Source organism: Indicator indicator, chromosome 9 (assembly GCF_027791375.1).
Source record: "Indicator indicator isolate 239-I01 chromosome 9, UM_Iind_1.1, whole genome shotgun sequence".
NCBI lineage: Eukaryota > Metazoa > Chordata > Aves > Piciformes > Indicatoridae > Indicator > Indicator indicator.
The window spans coordinates 18,643,226-18,670,231 of record NC_072018.1 but is presented as its reverse complement, the minus strand read 5'-3'; the positions used below and the strand labels follow the sequence as shown (position 1 = coordinate 18,670,231).

Sequence of the window (27,006 nt, the reverse complement as noted above, 5' to 3'; positions counted from 1 at the left end):
ATAATTCCTTAATTTTCAAAGGTTAAAGAACTAAAGCATGAATTTTCAAAACTTGCAGTAAACTGTTTTCTCATGAGTAGCACTTTTAATACTATTTGTATTTTAAAAAGAAGATTATGTACATTCTTGGGAAGCTGAAACATTAGGAAAACTCATCAGGATGCCAGGATCTCATGCAGTGGCCATAACAGTTTTTCGGTGGTCTGAATGCTGATGGCATTTTCTGAGGAACAGTGCAATTATAGGGGCTCTTAACTATCTGTGTCTATTATATTGGAGAAAAGCGTTGTACTGTAGCTGAAGTGAATGGGAGTCTTAAGAGTTCTTTTTTCCATGGGCATTGAATCAGATTCTTAAAGAATAAATTTGAAGTTTATTGTGAAACTTGTGGTGGCCTTATACCAGCTGTCATTTGGATTTATCAGTGACCTCACTGGTAATTAAGGCCTGACCCTTTTTTCCCAAACATACCCCTACAGTTCTAACTTCTGAGCCTTATCCCATTTTCCTTTGGAAAAGCGGTAATGCTTGATGTCTGTGCTGGGCATTTAATTAACTTTGCTACGAGAAGCAAGAGCGGTACTTGAAAAGACTTTCCCAGGCTATGTGGTCTGGAAAGCCTCTGTTGGATCTGTAATGCTTTAATTCTTGATAACACGCTGATTTTGTCAAGGCTTCTCCACTGATCTTCAGTTTTTTCAAAATAAACATGATTCAGATTTGATTCTAATTTTTTGACTGTCCTGCAAACTAAGAAAAGGTCTGGTTTGGTATGTTCTCTTAACAATCAGTTAGGTGTAATTATAACAGATAAGGAGAATCTCCATGTTTTCAGAAAGTTACTCAATTGCAAAAATCTGCTTTCTTTACCTCATGTGTCAGTGTGAGCTGAAATTCCCCCCCTCACCGACAATAACCAGGCTAGCCCAGTCTGGAAGCAAATGAAGGTTGTATTTACAAAGCAGAATCTACAATCTATGATGAAATGCAATGAATATGCACAAATATACAAAATTCACAACATTTACAAATATATACAATCAACAGAAAAGCACAACCAATCTCCCTTTGCTTCGCCCCAGAGGGGACCCTTCCCAAAGGGGCCTCCCTCTCCCAGGAGCTTCGCCTCCCCCAGACCCCCCTTGGACAGAAAGCAGAGTTAGTTAGAGCAGAAAGTTGTTAACTTAGCTGGCAAGGTCAGTGTGTGTTATCTTCAGCTAGAAGAGAAGAAGAAGAAAACAGCAGCCAGACAGCCCAGCAACTGCCCCCACTGCAGAACGCAGAATGTGCAGAGTGCCCACTTTGTTTTGGGTAATAGTTCTTAAACATTTCTATCTATCCAATGGAAGTGTTTAGAACAATCAGTATTTTGCTTTCTTACACCCAATAGTGACTTATTTACACTCTTTCACTTTCTCTGTTCTGAACTTTGCAAGGAAAAATTTAAAAGTTTCAAACCATCACACCTCATAAAACATGGATAGTTTTGCAAGGGTGGGAGCACAGAACTCTCCCTCGTTTCCAAGGAAGCCCTGCAGCCAACAGGCTCACTTCCCTCAGGAAGTTCCTGGTGGCCTTGGTACCATGGGAGGGAGTTCTTACTGTTCCTGCCTGATCTGATTATATACTCTTTCCTGCCCCTTTTGCCTTGGCTTTAAATTATGCAGCACATTAGTGTTTGGTTTTGCTCCTTCCTATGCTGTTTCAGTCAAGAAGGCAGTCCCTTGCATTTTAGGTGCTGGTCTGGCATGTACTGCGTGTGCATCCACATGCAGGAAAGGGCTGCACCCCTATTTTCCTGCTACATTTACTTCTGAATAATAAAAAGAGACTGATTCTTCTGTGTTTTCATAGAATCAGCGTAGAATCATCAAAGAGTTTGGGTTGAAAGGAACCTTTACAAGTCATCTAGTGCAACCTCCCTCCAGTGAGCAGGAGTATCTTAAACTAGATCAGGTTGCTCAGAGCCACATCCAACCAGACCTGGAATGTTTCCAGGAATGGGGCATCTACCGCCTCTCTGGGCAACCTGGGCCAGTGCTTCAGCACTCTCATAGTTAAAATATTAATTTCTTGTATCTAGTCTAAATATACTAAATTTTTGTTTAAAACCATTACTGCATGTTCTATTGCAGCAGGCCCTGCTAAAAGGTAGAGGTACGACAGTGCAGGGAGAGCAGCCTTCCTACTTGTCCTGGGTAGAGGCCCAGCTGCAGCTGAGCCCCACATGGCTGCTCACACAACTGACCCTCCCCACACCCTCTCCAGGATAGGATTGGAACGGGAAGTTTGGAGCACCATGCAAAACCCTGTGGGTTGAGATAACTAGAGCTCAATAGAACAATACAAAGAACAGAGGAACAACATGGAAAAATAATAATACTAATAAAGTAATATATAAAGGGAGTGATATAAAAATGCAAATGCCTCACCCACTGCTTGCTGAATGCCAGAAACCCATCAGCCCTTCCTTTACATAGTAGGCATGGTGTTGTATGGTGAAATAATACCCCATTAGCTGGTTCAGCTGGCTGTCCTGGCTGTGGCTCCTCCCAACTTCTTGTGAAGAAAATTAACCCTATTTAGCCAAACCAGGACATGGCTCTACTTCAGCCTGTGCATCTTCTGTCCATCCATTTCGAGACCAATCTGGTTTTGCTTGCAGAAGCAGAAGGGACAGTCCTTCCTCTTTCACCTATACAAGCATAAGGAACCCATGGTTTTATTGGAGCAAATAGCTGATTTTCCACTATCTACACAACACAACTAATAAGATAATAAAACTGTAAGAAATGGGCTTTCTGTGGAAAATAGCTGTGATCCATGGCAAAAATAGTGATCACTATGTACAGATTCAGTTCCATAAGTGTGGACGTACAGCACTTCCTGAGATGTCTGTTCTGAATACACCTGCACATCTATGAAGGATCAGCCAGCAGGACTTATGGAAACCTTAGCCCTTCTTTAGAAGCAAGCAAGTAACATGGCTCCTAAACATAAACCAGCCTATATAGGTGTGTGCCCAGGCAGCTGAATCATGCCTTCCTTCGCTGTCAGTGGAAACCAGAACCAGCCAGACTGAAGGTAGTGAGGACGGGTGTTCTGGGACATCAGCCCCCACAGAGGAGGAAGCCAAGCCTGGTGGGCCTGCGTCCTTAACGGCAAAAGGAGAACAGTATATGAGATTGGAACCGACAGCAATTTGATTGTAAGCACAACCAAATGTGCCAGCTGAACACTCTGATAAAGTTATACAAGTTATGTGAGGTGTTAGATTGCTAGGTTTCAGAGGCTGCAGCAGTCTTCATTTGTCAAGTGCCTGGAGTCTGGGGGCAAGATCACAGCTCCATGACTGCTACAGTTTTAAAAGTTTTTCTTTCACTAGTGCTAGTGCACATTCCCCAAGGCACTAGACTACAAAACTTAAGTGGACTGGGAAACATGAAAACATCTCATGCTGATATCAAGGGAGATAGAAATTTCCTTACCACAAACATCATAGCATACATGCCAAAAGATGAAGATCAGAAGATGAATCACTTCTGAAACAGTGCCTTAAATTCTCACTGTCTCCTTTTGACATATGAAGCCATATTTAAGTTTTGCTCATAGTTAAGTTTTGTCAGATGCCCCTTAGCCACTCAGTTTCTCCATCGTCTTCCTTAAAGAATCTCTTCTCATGCCCAAATAATCCAATCTACCACACTCACGTGGGCATATTGCAAAATGTTGCCTGAGGCAGCAGGTAAGCTACTTTGCACGTGGACCTTGCAAAATGTGGGGATGATAATTCTGTGGTTTTATGTCAAAAGCCATAAAAAATGTTACCAAATGCAGTTGAGCTCATCAGATGCCACAGATCCATCCATGGGCCCCCATCTGCATCTAGTACTTGTGGTATTAGGCATTCTGACGGAGGCTGAATGTGGTGGCAAAATAGTAATGATGCAGTAATGCAAGCTTTTTCTCATATGGCAGTATCGCTTCTCGTGGAAGTATAAGATGCTTTTGTAAAGGAAGTGATCTGCTGCTTTGGGTGGACATGCCTGCTGCCCACCAGTTGCCCAGAGGCATCTTTTTAGATGCCTATCTGCTACTTGAAGTATTCCTCATTATGGTCATACCAGCATACCGAAGTAGTATGTCCTAAGTAATCAGTCTTCACAACAGTTGTCAAGCAATGGCAGAACTATGGCATCTGTCCAAGAGGTACTGCTTGTTTTCCTGTTCCATCAGCTCTATGCCACTTACTTCATAGACAGTATGAGTTCATCTCTGAAGCATCTGTGATTTCTAGAGAGATAAACTGGGGAAGATAGTTGCCTCTAATACTTTAGAAACCTCAGAGCGTAAGAGACAAACAGATGGTCAACAACTGTGTGTTGTGAAAGACCAGAAGGATAACAAAATTATTCTGCATCTAATGCAAAACAAAGGCAGACAGAAATGGTAGTGTTTTCCCTCCTATTATTCAGGTACCTGCACACTGAGCAACTCCCATGAGTTCTGGTGCTTCTCAGAAGACTTAGGGCTTTTGGCTGTGTCTTTCCTCATTACATATGCTCCCTCACTCATGGTTGGCCTGGCAGGGTCTGTTAATTCTGAACTGGATTTAGTTGAATGAGGTCAGCTGGCAAAGGCTGACCTTGTATTAGAGGGCACCAAAGGAGGGGATCAGTTAGATTGGTGGCTGCTGGTGGTAGAGTGTCACAGAGCATTAAAATGGCTGGCAGAGGCACAGCTGGTGAAAAGGACTGTGCTTGTCCTTGGCTTCACTAGGTTGACATAATATTGTGTTTCTTCGATAAGGTCTATAAGGTGGATGTGTGAGCCATTGGGAAAACTCACGAAGTACAGGGAGAAATGAGGTGATAAGACATGATGGTAGGTTTGGATTAGTAATGAGTTTAAGGCCAGAAAGTGTGGTGTTAACTTTTGGCCTGACTCCAGTGAACATGAATGCGGAGGCTAAAATATGCATCATGTGTTTTGGTATTTCATAAATCTTTGGATCTAGCTGGTGTTGGCTGTTCGTGGTCATTATTTAGGCTCAAAGTAGGTGGGTATCTGGTGTTGTTGAAACTGTCAGATAACAATTGTTTCATGGCTATGTGGATTCATTACCCATAAGTTCATACTGTTTTTCTTCTTTTCTGTAAAATGAAATACATTGTGATGGAACTGTGTGAGTGCAGACGTAGGAGTGAATTTTGGCTGTTACAATTAATTCGGGTTTGTAGATTTGTAACAAAGGTGAGTAGATTTGGATAGCCATGCTGAGGTGTATCTGTGGTTTATCTGTGTCTCAAAAGATTTGTGTTAATATTGAGTGTGAATCCTCAGGTATAAACGGGCATCTTACATTTAATTTTTGCATTTGTCTTTGCAGGTTCGAAAGCATGTGAATGATCTCTATGAAGACCTAAGAGATGGACATAACCTGATCTCGCTCTTGGAAGTCCTTTCCGGAGACACCTTGGTAAGCTTTTTGATCAGAACACAGTGGTTCCAGTTTGTGATACAAGCATTGGCTCTGTTGGTTATTTTTTTTGCCTATCAACTGCTGGAGGTTTCCTTGATATTTTCTGTAGTGTGTGACTCAATACCAAAGCCACAAGTTGTATTTCTGTGGGTACAATATTCTGCTGTGAATTCTGTGGGGGAGTGTAATCTGTTCTCTTCATTTGTGGCCAGTGAGACTTCCTTTCAGAGTAGGATAATGTGCTGTTCTTTCTGTTCTTCCCTCTTCTTTACAATTTTTTTTTAACAAGTGTTGGATGCTTAATACCCCTTCACGCTAAAGGGAGTAACTTACAAACAGCAAGGATAAAATGTCCCTGAAATTGTCTAACACACTCCTCAGGTGTCATTTCCTTTCTTTGTGAGCATTACTTCCCTTGCTTGGTATTTGTTCTCTTCATTATGTTCTTCTTTTCATGCTCTTCTTTTCATTTGTGGTCTGTCTTGTGTTTTTGCTGTCCTGTCTCCTGCCTGTTATATTCATTAGCCAAGAGAGCGAGATTTTTTGAAGACCTTACGGTTGGTGAGTTCAACAGAAGCATGCGCAAATGAACAGCATGAGGATGTGGAGGATGAGGATAAGGGGGTAGGTGTCGACCCCCATAACTCTACTAATGTAGTGTTTGAAGTGTGGTGTCTGCTAATGTAAATTCTTAGCTCGGTGTGCTGCAGTAGTGTGCTGTAGAGAGGACGGAAGAATTCACATTGGTAAACCAGGATATGTGTGTTTATGACAGAGGTATGAGACAGACCAATTTTTACTCAGCCTCTTTGAAAACAGCTAAAACACAAATGTTGAAGATTTTTTTTGTTTTCTTTTGTTAAACTGTACAAAACTGTGGCACAAGTCAATATCGGACAGCATCATCAAGATGTTATAAAATAATCTTTTAAAATAATAAACAGGGAAATACCAGCATTCCATTAAACCAAGATTTTTTTCTTTTACTTGAGAGCAGTATTGGCCATGTAGAAGTATTTTAGACAAAAGCTTAAAGGCTGTCCTTAGTGAAGTCAATGGCAAAAAATCAATTTGTATTAATTAGAAGCACTGCTGAACCCATGGTGTGTTTGGCATAATATTGGATAGTGTTTTGAAATGAGGTAATTCAGACACACACATCTATTTGTTAGAATTTATCAAATTTTGTAGTTACTTTTATCAAAGCAGAAGTAGCAACTCTGTCTAGTGGCTACTAAGTGTATGGATTGTCTCAGGGTTTATCTTTCTCCCAATGAATGCTGAATTATGGTTTTGCTGTATTTTAACCTTCCATAAGGGAAATACCTACTTATGAAGTGTAAAATGCTGAGTGCTTGTTAGTCCCAGTGAGCTGTTTCATGCCTTTGTAGACCTTGCATAAATAGTGTTTGCCAAAGCAAATTGCTGTCCTAGGGCCTGAGTGCCGCCTTGGCTCCCCGTGTGTTGTGCTGCAGTTGTGATTTCAGTGGAATTGGTGTGCATTTTCTGGGGCATAACATACCTCAAACTGCTGCATTTTAGCTGTACATTAAAAAAACATATCTCCTCTCTGAGATCCTATATCGATATGGAAAACCAAGTTTCAGGTGTGCAGTCCTTTGTTCCATCTGGGGAAGCTACTTAGTATGAAGGGCTTCAAGGATTGATCTTGGGTTGTTGGATGAAAAACCAAGGGGCTAAATTGAAGGCTCTATAATGGGAATTTAAATTCTTCATGTTTTAGTTTATGCTTCTTATTTAGCTCCATTTTCCCATGTTTCCTTTTGGCAAGCATCTGATACTCCTCAGGGGAAAAAAACCACCAGGCAGTTGAGGAAGGCTTGGGCTGGTATCTGTGTGTTTTGCAGTGACTGAGAAAATACTCATATTCATGTCTGATTCCTAGCCATTGTAGTTTATTGCTTCAGTTTATTGCTGTGAAAGTTTGTGAAAAATCTGAAATAAAGAAGAAGAATAGAAGGATTTGGAGATGATGATATAAATTTAACAGCTTTCCCTTTGCTGATCTGTGACAGCTAAGTAAAGTATGCTTTTCTTCTGTTTGATTCTTCTTCTTGGTGATTTTACACTAACTGCATGCAGTTTTGCCATGTTTCCATTGACACTCCACTCGTGCTTATTTTACAGCGTCTTCTTGCTAGTTTTGACTTTGCCTTGAGAAGAGTGACTTGTTGGATTTGGTTTACATTTTATAATGTTCTACCCAGGTCAAGAATTTAAACTTGCACTCTAGGGCTGTATATGTTGCATTATTCTGTTTGGAGGAAGGTGTTGTCTTTATTAGATGCTTTAAACTGATATGTATTGATAGCATAATGATTATGCAGTCATCCTCTAAATAAATATTAAATCATGAAGTTGCATACAGAGGTAAGCTTTTCCATCACAGTTTACCAAAACAACAACATAAAGGTCCATGACATTACTCATATTTTGCTCTACACCTTTTATAACAATATATTACAGTTTAATTTCTGTAGGTAGATTCATGCAGACCCTTTTTGAGGCCTCTTGGCCTTAGTAGTGCCCTGCAGGGAAGCAGCTGCCAGCCCACATGGATCAAAGTTGCTGTTTGGGATCACTGATCTCTCTTGCCATGCGCTGTGCTAAAAAATTTCTGCTACTTTTAAAAGAAACCCATAATTGTTAAAGCACACATTTCCACCAAAGGTATTAGATTCATTAAAACTGTAGTGCTTCAAATGTTCTACCCGGTATCTTTCTTATCAGAATGTTTTTTCTTTTGTTTGACAAGAAAATCTCACATATACTGTTTTCCACTTTTAGCCTCGAGAAAAAGGTCGAATGCGTTTCCACAGGCTGCAGAATGTTCAGATTGCACTTGACTATTTGAAAAAACGCCAGGTATGGTGAAGATCTTAATTAAAAACACTAATGAAAATGTTGTCCCCTGCAGATCATAAGTAAAGAATATATAATCCTTGTTTTTTTATGTATGCTGTAGAACAGCTGCTGTTGTAGGCTCAGCTTGATCTCATGCTTGACAGGATTAGTAGAGATATGTCAAAGGTACCTTCATTCCACCCTTTTCTGAGCATTAGCATGAAAACACTCCATATGTTATATGATGTTAGAGGGGAGAAAATTATGGGTAAGATTCTCAGGAATTGCCTTTAGTAACTGTTTTTCCTGCTGCCTAGGCACTAGCTGGCATGTAGTTCACAACCTAAGTTTTAATGCAAAATGCAGATGCAAAGAAATCGGAACATTGTGTAAGAGGTCCTTGTTCTGGGAAAACTTTCTCAATTCTTGATCCTGATGACAGCAAAACTGATGCCCTAGAAAGTCAGCAGAGTCACTTGGGCTGTGGAAGATTCAGGCTTAATTTCATGTGTGTGTCCTTTAAGACAAGCACTCTAAACCCACACTGCTGGGCAGTTTTCCACTGCTGTGAGTTTCTTTCTGCTTTAAATTTCTTTTAAACACTTAAATGATTCTTGATTCTTGCTTCTTCCTTCTTAAACTGGCAGCGTTAAAGAATGTCCAGAACAGACTTGGAAGGAAAAACTGTACCTCCCTGCCAATCCCCCTCCAAATGAATTGACACTGGAAACCTGCATCTGATGGGTTGATATACGTAAAATATTTTTTTAATATTATTTGCTACTTCAAAGGTTTGAAAAAATATGAGGTAGCAAACCATAGACAGATACTTTAATTTAGTTATAAACCCACATGTCTTTGTATATTGAGTGAAATTGCAAACTGTCTTTTGGATCACTGAGTGATGCATGTGCCCAGAGAGCTCAATCCTGCAAAGCACCTTTCCTGTTAACTGCAATGAGCCTTTGAATGAAGACACTACAAAGTAAATGAAAGGCTGCTTGAAATGACAGTGACAGTGATGTTGTTACGCAGTGAGAGCTCTGGACTTGTGTGGCACCATGCCTTATTTTATGCATGACAGACCATGTGCATTAAAACACAGGAGCTGCAGGATCAGGTCATCCTCATGTGCACATGGTGGTGGGAACCACAAGTCTCCATCATGCAGCTGTTGTTCATGGTCTGAGCATTTTGTGCTCTCTGCAGCCTCACAGTTTCATGAAGATGGCAGTACTCTGCTGTATAAAATGCTTGTAAGGCTTTGGTCTTCTTGGCAATTTGCCATTAGACAGTTGATTAAAGTTTCAGCCCCTTGTTAAGGTGTTTCTAAACCATATTTAGGAGATAACTTGCTCAGGTTGGCTGTATAACCTCCAAATACAGAGCTTGTTTTGATTGCCAGGCTGAGAGATCCTGACACTAGGAAAAAACAAAGGATAAGGTGTATTTGAGTATGTTGTGGAGTTGCCAAGCACAAACAGTTTTTATAATGCAGTGGGATGAAAACATTTGGATTTGTTTATAATTGCTTCTTGAATTACAGAATACACTCTCTTTCTTCCAGAGAGCGTGTTTTTGGTTTGGGGGTTGTCTATTTTTTCACTAAAAGTTAAGTGCAGATGATAAAAGTATGCCTGCAAATCCAGAGAAGGACGTGCCTCTGCTTGTTCAGTGTTGGTAACAGGGTATATGTAAAAAACCACGTGCAGGTAACTTTACTAACATAAGCACAGAATGCCTTTTATCTGAGTCATCTTCAATTGCTAGGCTGTAGGGATACATAATACACGCAGAGAAATGTAATGAAATCTGAGAAAGAAAACAATTATTGGACTCTGCATGTGAGTTTATTGGAGTGGAAAAATCTCAGCCTTTGTTTTAATCCTGTTATTCATGTTTATAGCACTGTGTATGAGTACAGCAGCAGAACTGATAAGATTTGTTGTCATTACTAAGCCATTGATTATTTAAATGTGATCCTAAATTCCTGGTTTTATCGATCCAGATTGTTGTTTTATCAGGTCAGTTCTCCTGCTGCTGAATTTTTGCTTTGGTGCAGGAGAGTGTGGGGAGCAAGAAAGGCAATGGTAGTTTTCCAGGTCTCAGCACTGCCCAGGGAGTGATAGAGCAGTTACAAATCATATTTTTGTTATCCTTTCCCCTTCTATCATACCTTTCCCCTCTGACATTTACTGAGGTGAAGGGGACCTGAGGAGCAGATCTGCTGTAGTAGTGACAGCTGAGGAATCTTCTCAACTTAGCATGGGTGGGAGAGGGCAGTTCATGGCAGTCTGCTTGCAACCAGAATGTTATTCCTTTCTGCTCTTCAGAAAAAAACACAGAGAATACAGAGTAGGCTCAGGAAGGGAGTAATGCATCCTTTGAGTTGTGGCTGCCTACTACAGTATGCATTTGTGGCTTATTTAGTTCATTTTGTCTGTACTTTCTTTCCATGACTGCAGGTGAAACTGGTTAACATTAGAAATGATGACATAACAGATGGGAATCCCAAACTGACTTTGGGGTTGATATGGACCATAATTTTGCACTTTCAGGTAAGTTTAGTTGTGCTTGACAGTATGCTTTTGGTCAGTTTCTTGTGTATGGTTATATAATGAATGTGCCAGTGTAGAATGGACTCCATATGGGCTGTGCAAAAATACAGATTCTGTCTCTTCTCTAAGGTATATTGTAAGGTTTTGAAGATGTGTCTTATTTCATGATGTAAACTGGATGTGAATGTGGTGTCTGTTTGCTGATTTTCTGTCTGTGAGAGAAAAATAGGTTGGATCTTGAACATTCTTAAAGACAACAGCTGATGTATTCATTCTGGTGTTTGGACAAACTGGTTTTGTTTTATGCTGCAGACTTCTGATGAGTATCAAAATATATTAAAAAGTTTTAAATCTTTTTTTGTTCTGGATTTGAACTTCTCTGCTGATACAAATACGTCAGCAAGTACTACTCTCATCTCTTTCAAGCAGTCCCTAACACTTCAGCATTTGTTTGTAGCCTGAGCACTGGCCATGCGGGTCACACTAGGTGGCACTCTGGTTGTTGGACACTGGTGGGATTGTGTGCAGTATAATGCAGCCTTACAGTGTGTGGTGTTAAATTGCTCCTCAGAATGAGCCTTTCACAATGGCCTTGGCTGTAGATGATGTAATTCAGATGACAGATAATTCTCATTTAGTGACTGCAGCACTGTTAGTGCTAGACTCCTTGCTGTGCAGGCATTTTTAGTGATCAGAAAATGACATGATCATATGGAAAAAGTGTGGTTCACTTAGAAATAGCCTGCACTAGATTTATGACTGGGAAAAAGATTCTTTAAAAAAGGCCAGAAGGCTTTTGGGATTTGCCTTTCTGCAAATCTTAAGACAGAAGACATTCATGAGTAGGGCCAACATGGCCCTAATCTAAACAGGATGTGTGACTTAGTGCAGGCCAGTGCACAGGGTAGAGGAGAAACCACTTAGCTGGTCACTCCTAGCAGTGACTTGCAGTTCTCTGAGATGGCCCCTGTTATGTCAGTCTTTGCTCCCACAGAGCAATGACCTAAAGTTCTCTGTTAATACAGAGACTAACTGCTAAGCCTCATTAGTATATATGAAATAATTGGAGAACAATTTAAAAAAAATCTTTTTGCTATTAATGGCTGCAGTACTTACAGTGAATGCAGAAAAGATTTGTAAGGTGCTGTAGAAGACATTCACTGTGCTAGTCTGTCTTACCTTGGTATTTGCCTGCTTGCTCCTTCCTTTGTAGTAAGTTGGTGTCGTCATCTGTTTGTAGCTGATTTGGGTTCAGAAGTATTGGGAAGTAGAGAAGACTCTGCGTAATTAAATCTCACTCAAATTTTTGACTACGCTTAGATTCTGAATGAAGGGAAAATCTAGACAGAAAAGTCTAACATCAGTCTTCTGAAAGAGGTGAAGCTTCATGACAATAACTGTGCATGGAGTAATCCTGTACATATTGGTAAAGTTATGCATGGTGAGGTTAAATTTGAAGTTATACTGTCAAAATTCAGGTGTTTATGGGGAGCTGTGCTTATATGCATTACGTGTCTATATTGTCCCTACAGCCTAGTAATATGAACTATAAAGGTTTAATGTATACGTTTTGTAGAGCGTAGAGAGCAAGCTACTAGAGGTTTGCTTCATTTGACTAAAGGTAACCTCTGTGTCATGGGAGCTGTATGAGACACCCTTGTGAGTATGAGAAACATGATATAGGTCTAACAAGAAACTCACTATCAGCTGGGAAGAGATAAACTGCATTTTAAATGGTGGTAAACATGTTTAGCAACAGATTTGAGGCCTGAAGGGTGTGAGTACAGTGGGTGTGGTTGCTGGAGCAATTCAGATTACTTACAGTAGGTTCTTAGAGCACCTACTGAGCTTGGTCTAGTTGACTAGTGCCATGGTCTAGTTGATTGCTTAGGGCTGGGTGATCAGTTGGACTGGATGATCTTGGAGGTCTCTTCCAACCTGGTTGATTCTATGATTCTATTTCGTTATCCAGCACAGGTGCTCGGTGTTGTCTGAGATGACACAACATATCCAGCAGCACGTGCAGTGGGAAACAAGTTTCCATGGCTCCTGTGGTGTGTCTGCTATCCCCATGTAGATATCTCAGATAGTTTTAAGAGTCTCGAATGTTCAAAGGCTCAGTAGAGTTGCTTTTGATGTCTCCACTTCAGGGTGTGAAACATTCACAGAATTGTCAGGGTTGGAAGGCACCAGAAGGATCATCAAGTTCCACCCCACCCTGCCATGGGCAGGGACAGCCTACATTAAATCAGGTTGCCCAGAGCCACATCCAGCCTGGCCTTAAAAACCTCCAGGGATGGGGCTTCCACCACCTCCCTGGGCAACATGTTCCAGTGTCTCACCATCCTTGTGGTGAAGACCTTCTTCCTGATGTCTAATCTAAATCTCTCCTTCTCTAGCTTGGATCCATTCCCCCTCTTCCTGTAACTACCCAACACCCTAAAAAGTCCCTCACCAGCCTTCCTGTAGGCCCCTTCAGATATGGGGCCTTCTCTTCTCCAAACTGAACAACACCAACTCAGCTTGTTCTCATAGGAGAGGGGTTCCAACCCTCTGATCATCCTCATGGCCCTTCTCTGACCACGTTCCATATCTGCTGACCTAACTAGATCTCCAAGGCTTATGATTCAGTTTCCTAAAGACATCTGAGATGTGCTAGAGTATCTAGGGTATGCATGTGGACTTCCTTGAGACACTAGATCTATGAGGGACCCATGCTCTTCTAGACTCGCAGCTGGAGGCCGGCTGGGATATAACAAAATACTTTGGAGAGCTCTGGAAGCCCATGTTTAGGAAACTAAATCATCCCTCCACTGGATTAAAGGGTTTCTTCAAGACCTAGCCAGCATATAAACATGAATATGTAGACATCTACATTGAGGTGTCTTTATCTGAACTACCACTTACATTTTCCCATCTTGGCAGAAGTAGTTAATTTCTCAGTAAGGATAAGGAGCTGTCTGCCTCTGCTCCACTATTTAAGTGTATTCTAATAGCACTGCAACATGGGAGATAGTCAAGGTGACAGATATATTTTTTTTTGGCTGTTGTTGGTGGCTTCTTGTTTCTGTGAGTCATGGAACTTATCTGGAAGGTAACAATTCCTCAAAATAGAAAACCCTTCTGAGTATTAGAATGAATTGAGGAATGATTTACGGGAAGACATGATAAGTAAAAATCAAAGATGATACACATTTGAGGATTATATTTCTCTAGCCACCTGAATTATGTCTAGAGATGGTAATGGCTTTGTGACTTGGTACCCATAATTAGATAAATACAAATGCTGTTTTGAGTTATACCACTGACTTCTGCAGCTGCATGAGTCCAGAAATTGTACATTCTTCTGTATCCTAAGTAATTATAAGATATAGAAGAGATGTGATGGGTAGTGTGGTGTTCTATTGAGTTGAGTATGTTAGAAAATAATTTATCCTGTAGATATTGAAAATCCCTGAGATACCTATTGTTATAGGATTTAGGCAAGCTTTCAATGTATGCATTCCACATGCTTTTAATATGTGGCAGTTTAGGCTCGGTGCCCCCTGCCACTGCTGCATGAGATACACCTCTGGTGTCCTGGGTGCCCACCCAGAGGGGTGGACACAGGAAACGACGTATTTCTACCCATAAGTCCTGCACCCTATAAGGCCATCTGCAAAGTCATTCTCTTCCTCTTTCTTCCCTCTCTGCTCCCACGGGAGATGTCCTCTCTTATCGGGTAATGCCAGGGGAGTATCCTCAAGGCCTCTTAGGCCTGTCTAGGCCTAATGCCAGGAGGAGAATGGAGGGGGGGCAGTCTCAGACTTTTTAAAAATTTGCTTCCATTATATAATAACTATGGTCAGTTATTTTCCTGGCACCTGTAGAACATGCTAAATCAGATTACAGTATTTTGTGTAATTATAGGCTATTCATATAAATACTCAAATTAATACTTGAATGGGTCTGTATGGGTTGATTCAACATCCAGTACACACTCACTGAAGACATTGAAGATAAGCAACTGTAAATGAAAGCAGAATTTGACTTCTGTAAAGAACCACATTTTTAGTGAAAACTGGTGATTATTTCTTCCCAAACCACTACAAGCATTCTTTAACAGATGTTAAATATTTAAAATAATTTGCAGTTTGTTGAAAAAAAAAATTAAACCACTGCATGGCAGAACAAAGCAAAATGTAAATCTTTAAACTTTCAGGCATCCGAGAACTCAGACTGCAAAAAAGAAAAGACGGGACCTTCTAAGTCATGACTCAGCAGACTTTTTCTGCTTCAGCTGCATGATGATTTTGCAGCCCAGGAACTGCTGTGAAATACTTTTCCTTCCTAGCTCCCTGCTGTCAGGCCTCTTTGCAGATACTGCTTTTCAAGGCTGCAGCTGGTAATTCTTTTGTACAAGTGCAATAGTACTTTCCAGCTCTCCCAGCCAGATGGGTGCTTTCTCTCAGATCTTCTTAGGGCACATGCAATACCTTCACATTTTTCTTGTCAGCTGACAAATTCTTTTATTTTTTCCTGCTGACTCCCTGCAAACCTTAGAGCAAAATTTATTCTTTATTAGGCTACCACTTAGCAGTCTGTTGACTGTTCACATGGTTAAACTTTTACTCATGTTGGGCAGAAAGGTAAGAAAGGTGTAATCATCTCAAAGATTTAAAGATGGAGCTATGAGACCAGTTGTCTAATCTCTGACTATAAGTGGTCATAGGATAAAATAAGAGTGTGTAAAGTGGGAGTTGCACTTCCCAGTCATTAGCTGTTTCTCAGCTAAACAACTAGGACTAGGGATCTTTTCTGAAATTCTTCAGCAATTAAAAAAAAAAATTACCTACTCTCAGGTAAGGAAATGGAGTTCTTGGCATTTCTTGGACTCATCTGAATCACAGCAAGGATGAGAGGTATTAATGCTCATTCCATAGTCAGGTTTTTTATCTACTAATAGTGGGATATGTGTAGCAGGATAAGATTTATGAGCAGTTAGCTCATTTTTTTTTATTTCCTCCCCCTCCCCGCCCCCATTAATTCCATAAAACCACCAACAAGGAGTAAAATCCTCTTTCTGTGAGCCATCTCACAGGATATAAAACCTCTTCTGTTCAGGGTCCTGACTTTGGTAGCTCAGTGCTACCTGAAAGCTGAACTGCTCTGAAAGTTTGAGCAGTGGTTGCCAGTATAGCTCAAACAGCTCCGAGTAGAACCTTTTGTTTGTGCTGGCTAGCCTTGTTGTCTATCTTCTGCTGCTTTAATTTTTGCATTCTCTTGGCTGACTGTCATTCTGCGTGTGACCTTTGGGCTGTGCAGAAAAGTGCTTGCTGATTATCTGGTATGCTGTTTCAGAACCAGGAAATTACATGTCCCATTTATGCTAAATGCTCCATTGCTTTTGCTGTGTTGCATAAACTGAAACAAAATGTTTAAAAAAAAAAAAAAAAAGAGGAAAGGAATCTTAGGTCTAAAACTACCTGAAATGCTTTTGATGATGCTAGGCATGGTTTGATTGGCAAAGTGAATAACCTTCCTTTTACATTAGCTAACTATATGTAACCAATGCTAAAGCGTAAATTATCAATGTGTAAAAGTTGAACGGTCTCAGTGTTTTGTAGACTAACAGATTTGCAGATATTTCACTATAATGTTTAATAACACCTGTCCCATGTTAAGATCATAATGCATTTTACAGTCACAGACATGCTTGACAGGATATAGAAATCTATGACTAAATTCAAACCCATGCAAATCTGCATAAGCTATGGTAATCTTTTGTTTGCATGTCTTACTGTTAACCTCTTGTTTGTGATTAAGCCGCCCATAAAACAGATTGAATTGCAGAGAAGTGTTTAGTCTAATACGTTATTCATGGTATACTTCTTAAGGGTGTATGTGTCAGAAAAAGTGTTTTGTTAAACTCTCCTTAAAACTTTCCAGCATTGGTGGATATAATTTGTGTTTTTGATCATCTGGATCTTTAGCTTTAGCCAGCACTGAGCTTCTTTTCAGATTTAGTCAGATATTTGAGACAAAGCCCCTGGTGTAGTCGACTATTTGCTATATTGTGATAGTTCTTACAGGTTTCAGTGGTAGCCTCTTTTGATGCTTTAGGATATCATATTTCTTTAGCAAACAGGCTTTAGAAGAAATTCCATCTTCCCTTTCCCAAATCCCTAGTTTAATCCTATTTTCTCTGTCTCTTTTCTTGCTGAGACCAAAGTTACAACTTCATTGAATTTTAGTTGGCTGGAAGTGGTCAATTTTGGTTTACATTTTCACATACCATCTTCTCTTAACATGGAATATGATTTTGCATAGACTTTTCTAATATATAAAAAAACCCATAACTGGTATAAATGCAATTTGTCAGTTCTTTTGGCCTTGTAATTTCCTTTGGTCCAAGAGCATAAGTGACTTTTAAAGTGACTGTACAGTTTCTTTTTGATTCACAGAAAAAAAGTAAAAGCAGATGGAATTGTTGGTAGGGAGGTAATAGCCTTGTCACTCAGAATCAACTGTTAAATATGTTAAATGGGTTATTAAATATCAAAATGTCATATTTCTACATATTCTTGCCTATTTCTAGAAAGACAGAAAGGCACAAATACTACTGATAGTCTGTAGAGATATAACTGATACACATTTATTGCTAGATAACATTTAGATATAGTTAAATTGTAGGAATGCAGATACACAACTCAATTGACCTGAAATATTCAGAATTAAGCTGGGATTATTTGGAGCACTGAGCTCATAACCAGTGGTTCCGAACTGACTTTTGAGTTTTTGCTGCCTCAGTTTATAAATTATACTTCAGAGGCACCTGATCTGAAAAAAAAAAATTATTATTTTTTCTTGAGAGTCAGTAATTCAGAGTTGAAGATATATATGAAAGATGTGCAAGATCAGAGACTTTCTAAATTACTAGTCACATTACAAAATGCAGATTGTCAGCTGTAAAATAACAGTCAGTGTTTCCTCTGATGTGTCTTGAATTAGATTTGATTTGGCATTTTTATGACTGTGTGCCTCTAATTTGTAACAGCAGTTTTGAAATAACAGAGGATGTTTCAGGGATATTTTCTGTCTGGAAGAAGGTAGCATCATGCTAAACAGATGTAAACAGTTTAAAGGAAATACGTACTAAATCACACTGGTTAAGTAGTCTAACATAATGATTATTTAGAAACCTCAGTGTCTTAACTTAAATGTACACTGGCATTGAAAATTTAAGTTTGCTGGATTTTTGAGCAAGTTCTTAACTCCTGCAAAGTTTGTGGAGGAAGAATAACGTTAGCAATGTACTTGTGGTCTATATTTAATTTGTTTTTTATTAGACAGTTAATATACCATGAAAACTTGAAATGGTTCGTTCAAATGCTTTAACACTTTTACTTAATTTCTGTTTTATCAAGATAACCAGGACTACATAATGTAGTACAGAAGTACCTAATGTAGTATTGTAATATTATTATATTATGATGTATTTAGCCATATATTATTGTAATCAGACATAATGCTACACCAGAAGCTAGATCTGTGTGAAATGAAATTAGTCTTGGTCTGTTGCACTGCAAAGTCCTGAATCATCTTTTCTGATGAGTAAAGGGGAAAGAGAGATATATTTTCAGGCATAAAAGCCATTATGTGTACAAGCACTGCAATGTCATTTACAGAGGCTTTTTTGTTTTGTTTTGTTTTTCCCCCCAATGTACTTCTCTGTTAATTAATGGGGGGGGTCAAATTAGGACCCAGCTCAATCCCATTTCTCAGTCGTATTTGGAAGTGTGTTTTATATCAGTGAGTGCTCTGGTTCTTGACTGAGTGTCACTTTTCTAAGCTGACTACAATGCAGCTTTTCCAACTGGGAGTAAAGGGAGCAAATGTCACAACCACACCTGTATGTTAAGCATACTACAAATATAAATACAAATCCATGCCACGTAAGATTGTGGTCACAGCATAAGCATCTGCTTTGTGAAGAGGCATGTTAGCATTTTGCTTGTATATCAGTGTTTATCAGAGGCACAATGTTCTGTAACAGTCTTCCAGTCCATCAGGTCAGTGTACAGTATAAAATCATCTAAGCGTTACTGTCAGATTTAACCCCAGTGCTCTGAGAGAAGTCAGCAATGAGCATCTGTATTCTTGGAAATTCTTTGGCAGCTGATCCCACTCATTTGCTGTATTATTCATTCTAGATCCTGTCAGTAAACTGTCACAGAATGCTTCAGTGGAACTGGCCCCTGGGGATAAAGTCTGTGGGTTTAATTATTGCCATTCTTTTTCAAATAAGCAAGGGAAACTTAATGGTAACACCTGATCATGCTTGGCAAGTCACTCAGTAGTTCTTTCTCAGCATGAGAAACCAGGCACAACTCCTCCTGCTGATGTGTGGTAGTTTTAGTAGGTTTTGCCTATCAGTAACAGAAATGAAGTGGAAGCTTAAAAAGATATTTTCTAATGCTGGTGATTAGACTTGTTTGCATTTTAATAGTGTGCATTTCTACCTAGTTTCAGGTAGTAGTGAGATACTTCTGGGTTGTTGCATACAGAGCTACGCAGAGATGCCTACAGCATAGGAGTGTGGGAGGAGGATAAAGCTCCATTTTTATAAACAGTAACTTTGCAGACAGTTTGCTGGGACAGACTGGCTGTTAGCATTTGTTTTGTCTTTTATTTGCCAGAAAGTTTAAATCTGCTGCAAAGCTCCAACTCCCAGTACTGCCCCTAAGCAAGCTGTGTTTGTATGATACTAATAAAGCAGCAGGTTATTTATAGCTGACAAATCAGTTAAAAATCACATCAGCTGCTATGAAAACTCCATGTACAAATGAAAATTTGACCCTCAGTAATCTGTCAGAGAAGTCTCTGATCCCTCACTTGATTCTCGCCATCTGTGGATCATTTGATACATAATAAAAACATACCAAGTGCAAACCAAATCTGCTAATGAAATCCCTGCTATTTGCTGCACTGCTTGCTTTTGAATTTGGAGTGTAGCTCATAGGTTCAAAGGTTGATGCGTAGTTTTCTACTTTTATCTTGCTTGAGTTACTAAATCAAACGAGAAGTTAAAATACATGCAAGAATTCTCTGTTGCTCATAAATGCTATGTCATCTCTGTGAAAGGCCGTCAGCATTACAGCCCAGTGCTGAAGCAGTGATGTTTATTTAAGAGGATTGGTGGCCAGAAATAAGCCACAGTGTCTAATCAGACACAGGCCCTGCCTGGGCACAGTGCCACAGCGTTTATTGCGTGTGCATTTCTCATAAGCAAAATGGCTTCGTACTGAGGAGGGTGGACGTGCAGTCTGGAAGAAATTGTGGTGCAAACGGCGGTTCCTAACTCTCTGAGAAAGATTGAAGTCTATGTAAATACACCGGAACGAATGAGGCTGTGCAGCTGTGAGTTACTGAAAGCCAAATGGGGAATGTCTGTGGATGTGTGAGGGCTGAAAAGGAGGAACAGTTTTTAGATCCTGCCAAAGCTCCCTTAAGTCCAGCTAAACATTCCCCTGGAAGAAAATATTTGCGAAGAAAAAGGAGTAAAAAAGCAACCGAGGAGGGATCATATTCAGTACAGGTTAAAGAAAATGATGAAAAAAGCGAGCATGAAGTGGGAATTTCAGAAAACATTCAGATTCATCCCAAGGATGTGAGATTGGCTGATTCTTTCCCCAGGAGAGTGTCAGTGACTGGTTATACTCTGCCTGTGAGTACAGACCTTTCAGCTGATCTTGTTAAAGCAGAAGTTTTACTGGGTGAAAAAAAGAGTGATTCTCTTCATGGGGACAGTTTTTGTGGTGATAAGCAGAGACTCACCAAGTCTGATGAAGCAGAGACGTGGTTAAAGGAACATGACAGGAGTTCTGAGATACTCTGTACATGGAAATACTTGGAGGATGGCAACAGAAGAGAATTAGCATTCCTGAAGAATTCTGGTGGTCTTTGTTGTAGAAGAGCAGCCAGCTTGGATTCTGCTATCCACATTTTAAGACGACAACCTGAAGAAACTGGGTTAAACATAACTCCTTCCAGAATTGTCAAAGATGTCCCAGAAAGCAATAAATCTGAAAAGTTGCATCACTTTATTTCTGAAAGGAAAAGCAGTTCACTTCTTGAACAAAAGAGGTACTATTCTGATGCTGTACTTTCCCAGTTGCCAAAAGAAAAGGCATTACATAACAGTCCAGCAAACAGGAGCAAGGTAAATATTTTGGCACAATACATTATATTTGAAAGTTAGTTAAAAGTACTGAAAGAGTATTTTTAGAGTTTAAAAAATACCATCAGTTGCTCTATACAAACCCTTTTACACATTGTGATAGTAAACTGGTCATAAGACAGAACATATTTCTTAGTCTTTTTCATAGCTTACATAATACCTCTGTACTTCAGCAGTGTTGCTGTTTCCTTGTGCTGTTTTGCTGTCTACAGTTTGATTTGTTTCCTAATTTAGGACAAGTATTGTAATGTTAAAATGGTTCCAGAAGGTGGATAGATTTTTCAAGAATCAAGTTCACATTCAGTATGTGCAGTAAGATGGCCTTGTCATATCTTTGGGTTTTGTATCAAGGAAAGGAATATTTTTAATTCTTTTCAGTTATGGACAATAGGAACTGAAGAAAGATAGAAGTATGTAGGCAGCTTTAAATAGAAAAAGTGAACATAAATCATCCTAATAATGCTCTATGCTTCTTTTAAAAGATCTCCCAAATTGTCTGCATGACCTGTTAATATTAATTACTGAAATTCCATCTTCCTCTGAGGGTAGGATTATTTCTCTTTTACAAGAAACCAAAGTATGAGCTAAGTTGCAGAATATTGTAAGGAAAGCAAATTATTGTCTGGTGGTAGCCATGCATACCAATTCAGTCCATAGTAGCAGTTCTGCACCACTCATGTCCAGCACAACTGTCATCTGTAGGTGTGGGTCAAACACCAATACCAGGATTTGGTCCAAAACTGATTCCCCTTGCTCAACAGGGACATCTGAGTTTTGAGTTGAGTGAATAGAGGGAATGGATGTAAGCCAAGGGTACTCTTTCCAGCAAAGAGCTAACTACACTTCTGTTTATATAATTTACTTGTATAACAGGAATAAAATAATACTTTTTCCAAGCTTAGTGTTTAAATGCAGATAACACACCCAGTTGCAGCACACAGTACACACTAGTATAAATAGCCTCTGAATACACACAGAGGCCTTTGCCCTCTTAATCTTAGCTGGAATTTGGGAACAGCTTAGGTATGTTCTTTGATTTGAACAAAATATCTTTACTGAGTAAAAGAGGCTGAGGCCTTGTCTGTTGAGGCAAACATTGCTGAACCTTTCTGCAAAATTAGAGTAATACTAATATTGCTGCAGTTATTACTCCATCCATATTCCAACAAGGCATGTATGCCTTATTACCACAGGTGTAAGGGGCTGGCAGGGGCAGGGAGGGGAATGAGACTTTTGTTGAGCATCTCACTAGCACAGTACTGATGTATATCAATAAAAAAACTGCATAATGGTATAAGTGTGAAATCTACTGCCCCGTCAGACTGCCCAACTTGCTGAAATGCCTGTTTTTCGGTTAAGTTTCCTTTCTCCAGACAAGGTTCTGAGTATGAGTAATTTTAAGAGCATCTACCTTTGACCTGAAAACAGATCCAGGAAGAAGATTAGATTTGAGGCTCTAGTTCATTTTACAAAGCCATGATTTTGATTATTTTTGAGAACTAAACAAGTATTTGCATATCTTGTATTTCAATACAAAATAGTAAAGCTGTTATGTATACAAATCCACAAAATTCATGTTATTGACCTGACCTAATAGATGTTTGCAGTTGCCAAGCTTAGTTTGTACCATTTTCTTTGCTGCAATTACACAGACCAATAGCCTCCACTCATCTTGTCAGCTTATCCACACTGTAATGTGCTCTCAGCTTACATATGGTTGATATTTGAAAGTGTGTTCCTTTTCAGAGACAGGACTAGAGGAAAGTTCTCTGTACAGCTGGCTAATATGTGCTGTTAAGAGGTACAACATTTTACCCTCTGAAGTGGCCTAGTCCCCAGTCCTAGGATTTCCTTCCTTTGAGTTTCCTTCTGCAACGTATTTTATTATGTATGTAAAACAACTATGATTTTGTGTTCATATATGTGCTATCACATTATCTTTTTCTAGTTGCAAAATTTGTATAAGCAAGGGGTTCTGAAGCTTCATTCCTGAGTGCTCACTAACAGCTTTGAGAGAAAAATGTTTTACTTTCTGCTAGTGCCTAATGTCTGCAGCCCTAGTTTCTCACATAGCAAGGTGACTTCCTCAAGCAAGATGTTTTCTGATAGTGTTCTGACTCAGGGGAGATGGCAGTTTGTGCTAAGGTCAAGAAGTTGTCAAGACTGAAACAAGCTTCCTGCAAGAACTTCCCTCATCAGTGATGTTTTGTCATGATGAAGGTAGAGCAGAAAATCAAGGCTGTAGTTTCATCTTCTTTGCAGAGGGTACTACCACTGTGACATTTGATGTCTCCTGTGTTGAAACAAGCCATAGTTTTCATTCAGTATCAGCAAAAGATAGCTACCAGCTGGTGTGACCACCAGGTTTAGCAGTTGTCATCTTGTGTTAAAACAAATTACTTCTGTGGATCACATTGTTGATGGTTGTCATTGCTCTTCCAGTCTGATTTGTGTAGTCTCAGTTCTGGTTTATGGATGTAAACAGGAAAACTAGAAAAACATCCAAAGTAATCTGCAAACAGCATCATTCATCTATGCCCAGTACTCAGCTGTTCTTGCAGCAAGTTTGTCAGCTGTTTTTTGCTTTGCATCTACGTTATGTTTGATACAATAGATTTCTTAACTCATCTGAAGTACTAGTAATGATATGAAAGAATAGAGCCATCTATTTGAGTTGGGTTAAAGGCAATATACTTGCTTCTAAATAAGAAAATGTAGATTGTTTATAATCATCATACTCAGTAGAATGCTTCTGGGTAAAGAGTAATCTCTTTACAATTGCATTTTTTATTGCAAAGAGTGGTAAGATAGCAAGATACCTTCCAACTGTGTCTGCCATCATATAATCTTGTATTATCTAGTAGTACAATTAAGGGGTGCAGAGATGCCAGCTGGTCTTCTGGAATGTGGTTTGCAGGGCTGAGGTACAGAATTTGGGAGGTTTGCTTTATTGGCATAGTATTGTTTGCTTCGATGTAACACTCACAAGAAGCAGGCACAATCCACCTTAAATGCTGATGAATGAAGGAGATGTGTAATCATTGATGGAACTAAGAACTAAGTTTGGAAAGGTTCTGCGCAGGTCATATAGGTCATATACCTGAAAGCAAGATGTCCTAATGAAGACTATTCTTTGCTGATCCTTGTTCTTCTGTCTGCCTTATTAGTGGATTCACATACTTCCTGAGCTGTTATTCTAGTGCTTACTTGTCTTTTGTATTAAAAAGTGGTTTTAGCTGAAAACATTTATGATCATTTTAAACTCATTAGTTCTTTTCCTGTTTCCAGGGGGGTTGATTTATTCCATTCTTTTCAACAGTATTTGAAGACCATTGTCACATCTCCCCTCAGTTTTCCATGCTTTAGATTAAATAAACCAAATGTTTCAGTCTTTCCCAAGAGATACATATTTTTAGAGCTTTGTCATTCTTGTTTTTCTCTTTCAGTCTGCTTCAACTGATCCAATATTTTTTGAAGGGTGTTGCCCAAAGCTGGACTTGCAGCTCCACAGAGCCTTGTGAGAGATGAGTAGGAGAATTTGAATTTATGGCCAAATGGAAAACTCACAAAGTCCAACTGTAGTGTAAGGGGAGATGACTTCTTGTGATCACATGCAAGTTCAAATTCCATTCGTATAACTCTACTTCCCTGAACATGCTGTCAGCAGTCCTTTTCAAACATAACATAACTACTTATCTTAGGTGGAAAACAGCATTTCGAAATCTCTCCATATTCATGTATTCCTTTATGTTCTTCAGGTGTTCCTGATTTAGGGCTAGGTGACATCAGAATGCAGTTCATTACACATACATCTCTATTCTATACTTCTGTGCAGTTAAGTATGTTATGTCAAGGTTAGACTTGCTTCAAAACATATGGGATAAGATGGAACTGTAGGGAAGACTCCTTACTATCTGTATCTGTCTGTTCTGTTTGCACTGTAAAAAATGAGCCACAGAAATCCAGCATTCACAGTTGATCTCTTTTGAAAGTTTGCTCTGCTCTGCTCTTTGGACTCAAACCTACATTACTGAAATGAGTGCAATCAAAGAGCTCTGGGCTCTTACAGGGAGAGAAAAAAATCTTTCAGTAGTAGAGGTGAACTAGTTCACCTGGTTACAAACAAGAAATAGTTAGTGCCAGTTAGGACTTTGATCATGAAATAGAAGGGCAGTGCAAAGAATTGCCTCTGTCACTTTTTCTGTCACTTTTTCTACCATAGCTTGTAGTTCACAGGCTTTGAGATAATCCAGAGATCTGTATCTGTAGCAAACAACTGTTCTAACTCGGGCAAACGCACTTGATTCCATGCTTTAAGGAGTGAATGTGCTCTAGTGGGTAAATGGTAGACTCGTGGTTGACACAAACTGTTTGCTTTGAGGGACAGAACAGTAAAAGTTCTTAACCCATTTTTTGGTCTAGTATTCCTATTTTAGCAGTCGCCTTTTTCTGTGGGAAATGATGTTGGAGATATTCATGAAAATGCCTAGCTGGTAGATGAGTGTCTATACTGTCCTTATGGGATTATCAAAGTTAAAATGTGCTCTCTCTCTCTGACATCTTATTTTGTGAGGGTAGTATTTTTCACCGGTTAAGTACTTCCAAGTTAGTACGACTTTGTTCAAAATGGAGCTCATAATTTTTAAGTGTAATAAAATACAGCTCATGCTTTCTATTGATGCATTTTTATACTTTATGGATTCAGTGGTTATGAAAAAGTCTGAAATCTTAACCTTGAAATCTGAAATACTTTACTTAGAGAACAGAAGTGCTGTTTCAACCTCAGGCTAATGTTAGTGTTCCTTAACCTGTACTGAAATGGTCTACCTCCCTGAGTGAAAAGCAATTTTAGTTTTTAAACCCAGTCTGGTCTATTCCTTTTTCTTCAGATGGCCAACTAGGGTGCCAAATGCTGCTTGGAAGATTCTTTTAATTGAAAACCTGTTGATATTAGGGTAATGAGCTAGGGTAATTCATGCCTTAGCCACCCAAACATTGGATTGCAAGCTTGCCTAATGGTCACTTTCAGAATAAAAAGTATTTCCTCTGTGTTTGTGTCCATAGCTAGAAATATTACTTGTATGTAACAACAGGTACAAGGATGACCTTCAGAAGTTGCCTTGATACCTGAAATCACTTGTTGCCAGAGGAATATAATGTGCCTTCAAATATGCTGTGATTGCACTCTCTGCAATCTGGTCATTTAACCGTGAAGGAGGCTTAAGGTTTGAACTGGGCAGTAAGGAATGCAAATTGCATTGTTAACTTGTTTAGTTAGAATATATTTAAAAATGCGGTACTGAGGGATTACACACAGAGGACTTTCTGAAAATGACAGGGAAAAAATTATAGGTTTTTTGTTGTTTGTTGTTTAAGGTTTTTTGTGGGTGGTTGTTTTTTTTTTTTGCTTATACATCTGGCATTTCAGATTACATCATCTCTTTCAGAAATGTTGTCCAGATAAGTGCTAGATGGTTGACTTGATTTATGTTATGGTCTGGCTGTTCTGTGATGAATAGGAGCTAAAGCTACTGAAACAATATTTAGTTTGCTTTCTTGCTTTGAAATACTGAATGAAGAGTAAAGATAACCAACAGAAAGGAAGTCTTAGTCTGCAGAGGAGTTCCCTAGATTTTTACAAAAAATTTTTCAGAGAGATTTTAAGTTGATCTTTTGGCATGTTGGATTCCCTGTTCACTTAGTAAAACTCATACTGTCTGTATTTTGTGTGGTTTCACGTAGTGGATACTCTGTGCAGGATTTTGAATCCCAGAAATTTGTAAACAATCATAGCTGCATGTGTTACTCTTCAATGTTTTAAAGAAAAAAGGGATTTTTATTGTTTTTACCCTCTTTTGATTTTTCTTAAAAACATGCAGTGT

General features: G+C 39.3%; 1 protein-coding gene across 5 annotated transcripts in view; it reads left to right on the top strand.

Moving 5' to 3' along the window:
* Positions 1–27,006, top strand: part of DST (dystonin) — a 292,306-nt gene that overhangs the window by 99,019 nt on the left and 166,281 nt on the right. For 4 of the 5 annotated variants that reach the window (XM_054383861.1, XM_054383865.1, XM_054383864.1 and 1 more), the window contains 3 exons: positions 5,390–5,479; positions 8,291–8,368; positions 10,813–10,905. In XM_054383861.1, coding sequence (XP_054239836.1) covers positions 5,390–5,479; positions 8,291–8,368; positions 10,813–10,905 — 261 coding nt within the window. Of the gene's footprint in view, positions 1–5,389; positions 5,480–6,007; positions 6,107–8,290; positions 8,369–10,812; positions 10,906–27,006 lie in introns of all 5 variants that reach the window. The other variant, XM_054383860.1, reaches the window with a different exon arrangement.